Raw genomic sequence first — 9970 nt, 5'->3', positions numbered from 1 at the left:
GGCACCCACCCTGAGCACCCACAGCACAGCACCGGGCACCCACCCTGAGCACCCACAGCACGGCACCAGGCACCCACCCTGAGCACCCACAGCAGGAATGGGGCACCCACCCTGAGCACCCACAGCATGGCACCGGGCACCCACCCTGAGCACCCACAGCAGGAACAGGGCACCCACCGTGAGCACCCACAGCGGGAACGGGGCTCCGGCAGGGAGGGGCAGAGCCAGGGCCTGCCTGCACACCCCAGACAGCCCAGGGAAACACTGACACACTCACACAGACACACACTGCTGCCAGGCAACTCTAGAACTGCTCTGCCTGAAGTCAGAGCCACTGAGCTCGGATTTAACTGTGCTCTGTTCCCTTCTGCACTCGGGACACATTTAGAGTGTGCACAGCAGAGGCAGGGCAGGCACGGAGAGAGGCAGAGCAGGCACAGCAGAGGCAGGGCAGGCACAGCAGAGGCAGGGCAGGCACGGAGAGAGGCAGAGCAGGCACAGCAGAGGCAGGGCAGGCACAGCAGAGGCAGAGCAGGCACGGAGAGGCAGGGCAGGCACGGAGAGGCAGGGCAGGCACAGAGAGGCAGGGCAGGCACAGAGAGAGGCAGGGCAGGCACGGAGAGAGGCAGGGCAGGCACAGAGAGGCAGGGCAGGCACAGAGAGGCAGGGCAGGCACAGCAGAGGCAGGGCAGGCACGGAGAGGCAGGGCAGGCACAGCAGAGGCAGGGCAGGCACAGCAGAGGCAGGGCAGGCACAGAGAGGCAGGGCAGGCACAGCTGCACCTGCAAACGAACCCACCGCGCTGGCTCTGCACAAATCCAGCTTCTGCACAATAAAATTTTACCTCTAGAAAGGTTGGCATCCCCCATAAGCAAGCAAAACCCACTGCAAAATACACAATTCAATCACATGGACTATGTCGCTTAAAACCCTGAAAAAAATATACTTGCTTATGTAAGCATTCTACTTATTAATTGTCAGTTCTCATTCTTAGCTCTGAAGTCTACCAAGAAAATGCTTTTCTCCTTTCCAAGTGGCTCAAGAACGGCGCTTTGTTTACCCTCCTGTGCTGTTGCACTGCACCATTTTGGTACACAAGATGACCATATTCTATTAAACTGTAAAAGGTCAGTACACACTGCTGCAATAAAATCAACTTTGTGTAAAACAGATGACATTTATAGTACAAACACAATATTCAAGTCACTCAGGGAATAAACGTGCGCCAGCTGCTTTTCAAAGCAAAATCTTTGTTTACAAAAACCCAGCGCACGCAGCGAGAGCCAGCACAGCTCTGAGAATTATTCACAGAACTGGGGCCAAAACAGTTTCTTTCCAGAAAAAATAAGAACATTGCTAAGCATGGACTACCCATACAGAATAAGTTGTATCTGCTTCATGCTGTCTCAAAAGCCATGAGCTCACTGCTAAAACACCTTGTTAGTTTGTCATAGTTACCTGATTTCCCAGTATTGTATCAACTCCTCTTTCCATTAATTTCTAGAGCTGACCAAGTGTTTCCACCACCTCATTCAACACACAGTGGGTGTATTTCAGATCAGAACATACTGAAGGGTTTTGCATAAGTAATTACACAAAATCAATCAAAATTGGTACAATGTAGATGTAAACCTGTCTGTTCACAAATTAAACTTATGTGAAACTTTCATGCTTAAATTACCAGTCTTGAAATTTGGCAAATCACAAGCTTCAATCTTGTTTTGAAGATTTTTTGTTACTTCCCCAAGTAAAGGTAATTTTGACTTATGCAATTTGATGTTTTTTTGAGAAATAGAAGGCTGACTTCTGCTTCTCTTCACACAGGTTACACACTTGTATAACATGGATGGTCCAGAAACTTGTTTCATACAAAACAATAATCCTTTTCCATCACTTGTTTCAAGCTGAATTTGTACAGAAGTTTTGGAAATCCACCTGCACAAAGCCACGTTCAGCTGGTGTTGGGTGAGCACGGTCCTGCCTCTCCTCCAGCAGCTCTGGGATGTATCACCTCATTCCAAGTGAACAGTGAGGCACAGGTAGGAAGAACAGGAAATTCCCACAGGCTAAGGAAGCCAAAGGACGGAAGAACTCTTTGCTCTCCATCAGCCAGGGCACAAACCCTTGGTGTGCTGCAGGAGCACATTCCCACCTGAGGAGCCCAGGTCAAGGCCAAGGAAACCCCTCCCTCTGGCCAAGCTGGCCAAGGAGGCAGGACAAGCAACTTCAGAACTGAGGGAGGAGGAGAAAAATCCGGGGAGAAAAAAGGGGTGTTTAAGTGAGGCAACAGCAAAGATGGGGAAACAATTTAAACACAGTAATCCAGCCCAGCAGCTCTTGGTTCCCATCTCCTACAGAAGCTTTACAACCAACAGCTCTGAACTGAATGTGTTTTCAAATAAGGAAAACTGGGGCTTTTTTCCTCAGCTCCCGGTTTCCCAACAGTAAAGAAGGAGCCACATAAATAATGTGGGGGGAGGAGGGCAGTATATGTTCCAGAAGAAATTAGTGCTGATTTAGCTTACCAAGAAGTGCTGACCAATGATTTCTGTGGGTCATATCTGTGGTTTATAAAATATGAGCTATTTTAATAAGTCATAGTAAGTTCAGGCCCTGAGACAGCAGTGACTTCATATGTAATTTGAACAGAATGCGGTGGTGGTAAGAATAAAAAATGGGAAAGAGATTCAACTGAAAATAAAATAAGTTTTAGATCTTCTTTAGAAAAAAAATAGCTATTTTCTCTGCTACTTCCAGATTTTCTTTCAAAGCAGGTTAGTCAGCAGTGTTGCACAATAAGTTGTTCTGAAGATATTAAATATGGCAACAAACCATATGAAAAACACATTCCAGGTTTCTGAAAGCACTGTTGCTCCAACTCAACTATGCTGGTTCACTTCTGATTTAATAATCTAACATTAAATTGCTTACTACATTAACTATCCATGTCATGAACACACATCCAGATCCATACCTCTTTCAAGATAAATTGTAGCCCTAGGGATTGCCTACAGAAAATGTTCATTAAGACAAACCAAATTAAAGCCACTTCCATTCTGAATGGGTGACCACAGAAGAGATTTAACTGAACTGCCTCAAATTAACTCTCACATTCCCCATGTCAGTCTTTCCTTCTGCACCAAGACAGCAGACACATCCTAAAGAACAAGAATACCCTTCAAATTACACCCTGGTTTGACACTATGCAGTGATCCTTCAGGCAGTATATGGAGCTGACTTTTCCAGAAACATCAGAAGACATTTTATAAGTCTTTTGTACAAAACTATTTTCAGATATTTTAAGCTGGTTTGGTTTTGGAGGAATCTGAGTTTTGCTCCACTACAGATCCTTGTTTTGCCCACCTATGACAATCTACAGCTGCACCTGGAACATACTGTGCTCCAGCAATTCCACTGCAACTGGTTTTGGGGTCTCACTGTCCCAGGTAAGGTCCCTGTATTTATGGGTGTCACTTAAAGGCTAAGAAAGAAAAAGAACCACGCAGGCAGGTTATCTATGTGTGCAGTGAGACTGCAGATAAAGAGAGGCCAGAGACAGCCCTGGCTCCGCAGGAATACCACTGCTACATGGCACGGCTGGAACAGTTTGGAGGAAATCAGGACACAAAAGGATCTCACTCCACTTTGCAAATGGCTTTTTTAAACTGAATTTAAATCCCAAAAATAAACCAAAATCAAGCAAGCAGCTCCAACCAAAGAATGCCTGAGCAGAAAGCTTTGGTTGTGCTCATACAACCTAAAGGCATTTTTCATTCCCGGTCCAGCAGCCTGTGGATCGCAGCGACAGGAGGGTCAGGGAGCCCCCTGGAAGCGCAGGAGGGACAAAGCTGCAGCTGGACACGAGCAGGCCGGGCCAGCACAGCCACCGCTGTGGGCAGGGCACGGCTCGGGGGGCGGGATGCTCATCCCCTGCCCATCCCCCTGACAGGGCACGGCTCCGGCTGTTCCAGGTGCCCCCTGCCCATCCCCTCTGCACAGGGCACGGCTCCAGGGGGGCGAGATACTCATCGTGCTGCTCTTCCCCCCGGACAGGGCACAGATCCCGGTGCGAGGGATGCCCGCTGCCCTCCCTCTCACGGACAGGACAGGGCTCCGGGTCTGCGGGATGCTCATCTCCCCTGGACAAGGCACGGCTCCAGGTGTTCCAGCTGCCCCCGCTCATGCCCTAGTCCGGGTACAGCTCCAAGGCTGCGGATGCTCCGCCCGGGCCCCTCCGCTTCGCTGACAGGCGGCGGCCCGGCCGCAGCCCCGCTCCCCCGGCCCGGCCCGGCCCCTCGGCCCCGCGCTCCGGCCGACCCTGCCGCCACGGGCTCCGCGCCCCGCCCGCTCCTGCCGCTCCTCCCCAGGCGCCTGTCGGGGCCGAGCTCCTGCCCGCCCTCACGGCCGGCTCAGCGCGCCCGGGGCCGAGCGAGGAGCGGCGGCCCCGCGGGAAGGGGACCCGCAGACAGAGGGAGCGCGGGCGCTGCGCCCCACTCGGCCCCGGCGCTCCCCGCTCGTACCCATACCCGCCCGGCGCTCCCCGCCCGTGCCCGGCCCCGCCCGGCCGTACCTGTGCCGGCCGCGGCGCTCCCCACCCGTACCCGGCCCGGCGCCCCCCGGCCGTGCCCGGCCCCGCCGTACCTGCGCCGGCGCCCCTCGCTCGGCGCTCACAGAAAATGGCGGCCCCGCGCCCCGCAGACATTTATCCCCGCCCCGCCCGCTCGGCGCTCGGCGCGCCGCCCTGCGCCGCCCGGCACGCTCGCTCCGCCCCGGCCCGCCGGGGAGCGCCGAGCGCTCGATCGGCGCCGCCGCCATTTGGGAGCGGCGATGGAGGGACGGGATCCCGAGGGGATGGGGGGGGGATCCCGAGGGGATCTCGCCGCCGCCGCGCCTCCAGCCTGCCCTGGAAACCGACCTGGCGCGGGGGATGAGCGCTGCCGGGGGGCTGGAGCGGGCCTGAGCCGTGCCGCCTCCCCTCGCTCCCCTCAGAGCGGCCCCCTCAGCTCCCTGACCGGCCTCCCCCTTAGCCCTGCCTCGGCTGAGGCCCTCGGGAGTTTGACAGTTAATTAATGAATTAATTAACTAACCGGGGCCATGGGCAGCGCCTGAGCCGCGGTGTGGGCCCGGGACAGCCCCGAGTCCTGCAGGGCACACACCTCGTCCTACCTGTGCAGGGCAGAGCCCGGCTCTGCGGGAGCGGGCAGCGCGCCCCAAGGGGCGGTGCGCGCCGAGGGGTGGGGTGTGCGCTGCTGGAAAGGGAGCCGAGGAGAAATTTAAAAAAAAATAATAATAAAAAAAACCAGCGTGCGAGCTCTTTTCCTGGAGGAGACAGAGAACAGCTGTCAGGCAGCGATCCCCGTGTAACTCGGGACAGGCTCCATGGAAAAGTTGGGATACCAAAGGGCTCTGGCTGGAACTCCCAGTGCTCCACGAACTCACTACTTTTAGCTTTGAAAACATCCAGCACGGCACATCAAATGGTGAACGGGAGATTTATCACCCCAAAACACAGCTCCCAAGGACAGCCACTGCAAAGGAAAACATCTCTCCTAGAACTGTTCTTAAGGAGCATGCATGTTTGCATTTACAGTCATGTAAGTTCCATTAATTGGTAATTAAATAAGCGTTTCTCTAAAAAGAGCCTCCAGCAAACTTCTCTCAGCCTTATTTGGGATTTCTCTACAGCAGAAGGTTTATTCTGATATAAACCAAGACTTGAGTCCAGCTAAAGTCACATAAACCTCACAGAGGCATGGCAAGGGCAAGGAAAAAAACAGCACTGTTGGATTTGCCTCTCCTAAGCACCAAATGAGAAAAAAAAAAACATATAGAATCTTTAGGTACTGGTGCCCTCCAGGAAGAGATGTGGGTGCCAAGTAATAGGAGATTGAAATGGGGGTGATGAATCCAGGAGCTCTGGAAGGCTGAAACACAAGTTTCTGTGTCTTTAGGATGCTGTGATTCAGTGTTTTATCCCCATATGTTCGAAAAGTTACCACTTATTCCAGTGTAACAAAGCCTTCAATTTAGAGGATATTCATAAAATAAATATTTAAGCTTTTTGTAGCACTCTTTCACAAGACAGACCACATGGAGATTTCAGCCTTGCTCTTAAAAAAAGAGCTGCTTCTCTTGTTTTCCTCTTCCCCATTGCCCTGGGCTCAGACCTACCAAAAAAAACCCAGAAAACCAAATCCAGACCAAGACAGTGCCTACCAAGGACAACATTTAAACATGTGAATCATCCTTTTCAAATTCCTATAGAGTAACTTTTCTTTTAAGTGTCTCGTTTATACTGAAGAAGTCCTGTGATGCACAGACACTGTTTATTTATCTGACTTTAACAGGAGTCATATCCACGTATCTGAGAAACAAATAAACTGGGGGCAGTGGGTACAATAAATATTCACATGGTTTTGGACTAAGCAAATCCCTGTAACGTGGTAGAAAGTAGTACAGATTTTAGAAAAACATGCAAAGGGATCTTAAAATATTGTAATGTAAAATATAAGTACCTGCCATGAGGAGCTTAAAAAGAAAGAGGTAAAAGAAGGAGGGACATCCACCTCAAGAAGAGGTGGTTTTGACAAAGACTTTTCGTAAAGTTTTAAACTTCTTTTAAAAGGGTAGAAGGATCAAGGATTGTATTTGGAACAAATAAACACAGGTCTGGAGGAAAGCAAGCCAAATTTCAGAGAGTTAAACAATGTGGCACATGCAAAGAAATACAATAATTACAAGAAACAAGAAGAAAAGCAAACAAGGAAACCAATCAAAGAAACTGAAACAAGGCAGCTCTAATGTAGAAGGGAAACAAAAATGGAACAAACTTTCCAAAATAAACTGAAAATTCTCGCCATTCTTCCTGAGCCTGACCTGGTTTGTGCTTGTGCTTTGATGTCTGGGGTGTGAATGTCCAGGTGTTGGACTTCCATTTGTCCAGGCACACAATCCCATCTGATACTTGCACCCTCTGAGGGGTTTTCTGCCTGTACAAAAAGCAGCTTGAGGAGTGATTTGAAGGGGAATGAGAACCATGGGGGCTGGGCCAGGCTGAGTTAGGGACAGCAACCCTTATCTTGAGCAATCTGCCTCGTGGCTGTAGCCTGGGAATTCATTCCCTTTCCTCCAGTGGGTATCTCACCCAGGCAGAGCCATCCCAGCTGCCCAGACCCCGCTTTGCTCACAGCTGAAAACGAGAGGGATGATCCCCAGTGAGCATCTTGGAGCAGAGTTTGAATTCTGGCTGCTGAAAAGGAGCCATAAAAGTTAAACCTTTCCTCATTTGTGGTGATTCAGTTTGCTCCATGCAATATTCCTGAATTCCCAGCCCACTTAACTGTCATTACCTGGGGATTCTCAAAAATTGTCAAATATTTGAAGTGGCGTCGTGTAACTCAATTGTATCCTCAGCACATGAAACAGCTGTGAGCCTCAGAAGAATGAGGAGTGAGAATTAGGAGTGGAATACTGGCTGGGGGAAAGGAGAAATGTATATACACAGTTCACTATGGAATTTGGGGTATCAAATCTTACTCCCTGACTCCTCAGGCCAAGGATTACTATAGAGAAACTTTGCCATGTTATCCAAGGCTCTTCCCCCTGAGCCACAGCCCAAGCTTTGTCCTTCTGCGTGCCAGGTTGATATGTGCTACAAGTCATTCTCTTCTTCTCCCATGAGATTTTTTTTTTGATTAAAAGAACATTGCTTAGTTTAAGTCAAGTTAGATACAAAAGAAGTCCAGTGTACAGAGGCCATGAAGAAAATGGCCTTGAACATAAGCATTTGCAACCTAAAAGAAAAGCCAAATAAGGAATCTCTAGTTTGTTATGATCGTGCATAAACTATTTATATTTTATCATTCAGCTGAAAGACTTTATTATTTGCCCGTGTCACTGAAGTGTTCAAAGAAGTGGGTTGGAAATATAATTTATAGTTTGGGTTTTTTCATGTATTGAGAATTCAAATTGCATAAATTACTTTATAACAACAGGACATATAAAGCTGTTAAGAATAAGTAAGCTTGTTTTGCTGGAATGAAAACCATAGCACAGTCTGTCACATTAATTATTTTTGCTGGTTTGTCCTGAAAAAATTCTCAACTTTTGATTTTATCCATATCCAGCAAAAAGTGGTTGCTGTTGGGCTGGCTGCAGTACATGCCTCACCTGGTCACTGCTTCATTCTATATCTAAGTTAAAGTTAGTATCTTCATTTTTCCTCTTCTTCCTTTTCACTGCTTTAACTCTTTCATATAAGAAACGTATTTATCTAAAAAACTTACACTATTCCATAGAGGAATATTATCCTCTGTTGCATGTTCTTCCAAAACTAATTCCATCTCTAGTACTATAATCTATTAGATGTTCATCCCTACATGGTTCTTGGCTGTCTTTCTATAAAATTAACAATAAAAATGTTTGATGAAAACATCAATTACACAGCTTTTCAATACCAGTTTTTCTTAGGTGACCAGAGCGGTGGTTTTCCCTGGAGCTGGAAATGTGTTGGAGGGGTTGCAGTTACATTCCCAATGGAGGGATTGAGAATCTGGGCAATGTTCCTTTCATCACACACAGAACTTAGGAAGCTTCAAAGAGAAGCACCGGACAAACACACCGAGGCAGCTGCTGTAGCACTGTGTACTGAGAATGTCGCAGCATGAAAATAATTTTAGATGAATGTTTTATAAATCTAATGTGGAGAAGGTGACCTGATGGGTGCCACCTGCACAGTGAATAAAAACTCAGCCTGAACAGGCTCTCTTGGAGCTTCAACAGGGGGAAAAAAACAATTTAAAAAATTAAAAATCTAGGCTACAATTTGTGTCTACTTGAGCAGTAATTCCTACTGTAGAGACAATAAATACAGCACTTTGATTTATACATGTATTCTATTTTTGAAACCTAACCAGACTGGTTTATTGGGTTTATTTTGACTTTCTGAAAAAGTCTAACCACAATAAAATCTATTCAGAGCTAGGAACTACAGTTTAAAAATAGCAAAGCAGAAACAACTCTTTCCTCACGAACATTTTAAGAACCTGAGCTGAATATATAGTAAAAACATCTTCTGCAGCAGAGCAATTACACCTGATATGGAGCTGCAGGAAGGACTGATCACCACATTTGGTGGGACCTTCAGCTATGCAGGATTTTTCCTGTGCATGGACAGCTTCTAGTGTGGTAACTGAGCCGTGTTCAATACTTAGATTCTCTACAAGTTGCTCACTGCAATAATGTACCCCAGGATGACAGGAAAATGTCAGTTTTCTGTGAGGAATCATGAGTGCTGGATCAGCAGGAGGTAAAACAGGAGGCTGTGAATACGTGCACATGTGCATCAGACTATACCTGAAAAATATATAAACTTTATCTTTCTTAAATCATATTTGTTATGTTTCTTCATAAAAAAGACAAACTGGTTTTTTATAGCTCTGCTCTCATTGTCATGTGTTTGCACTGTGCACAGGAACACTCATTCTCCCTGACCTCACAGGGCTTTTATCCAAGGGAGATTTTGGAGACAAGGGAACCCGAAGCAGCCCAGCCAGTGAATCTGTCCAACTGCTATTCCCAGGTAACACCGGGCTAATCAGCGTGTAGGTCTAAGGTTATAAATACCTGCACCATTCAAAGGTTCAATGGAGGGAGCAAGAGGACAAATGAAAAGTCCATTTCAGCCATGTGCACACATTCATGCACTAACAGAAATGGAACTCTCACGTTCTGGGTTCTGTTAGAAAAATCTGTGCAAAGAAAGACAAAAGGTCTCTGGCTTTCAGCACAAGCCTATTTATCCATTGTCTTTCAAGTTCATCTCAGGCATTGAGATAAACAAAGATAGGTGATCAAAGGCTGGATTCCCTTTGGCAATACAGCCGTGCTTGGGCCAGCCTGGGATACTTTGTACCTCCATGTCCTAGGCAGCAATTTGTGCTTGGAGGGGCCTGACAATTGAAAATCCTGT

At 47.9% G+C, this 9970-nt stretch overlaps 1 protein-coding gene across 7 annotated transcripts in view; it reads right to left on the bottom strand.

Moving 5' to 3' along the window:
* RAF1 (Raf-1 proto-oncogene, serine/threonine kinase) overlaps window positions 1–9970 on the bottom strand; it is a 66479-nt gene that overhangs the window by 32555 nt on the left and 23954 nt on the right. For 3 of the 7 annotated variants that reach the window (XM_027703160.1, XM_027703161.1, XM_027703167.1), the window contains exon 1: window positions 4642–4722. The exons of 2 other annotated variants lie outside the window; for them this stretch is intronic. In XM_027703160.1, the coding sequence (XP_027558961.1) occupies window positions 4642–4702 (61 nt within the window). In that variant the 5' untranslated portion in view covers window positions 4703–4722. Of the gene's footprint in view, window positions 1–4641; window positions 4723–5442; window positions 5519–9970 lie in introns of those variants that run through there. 2 more of the 7 variants (XM_027703164.1, XM_027703166.1) reach the window with 2 other exon arrangements.

The sequence above is a fragment of the Neopelma chrysocephalum genome, unplaced genomic scaffold (assembly GCF_003984885.1).
Source record: "Neopelma chrysocephalum unplaced genomic scaffold, ASM398488v2 Primary Assembly neopelma1_209, whole genome shotgun sequence".
Lineage (NCBI taxonomy): Eukaryota > Metazoa > Chordata > Aves > Passeriformes > Pipridae > Neopelma > Neopelma chrysocephalum.
The sequence above is the reverse complement of the archived record's forward strand: the minus strand, read 5'-3'. Positions and strand labels throughout refer to the sequence as shown.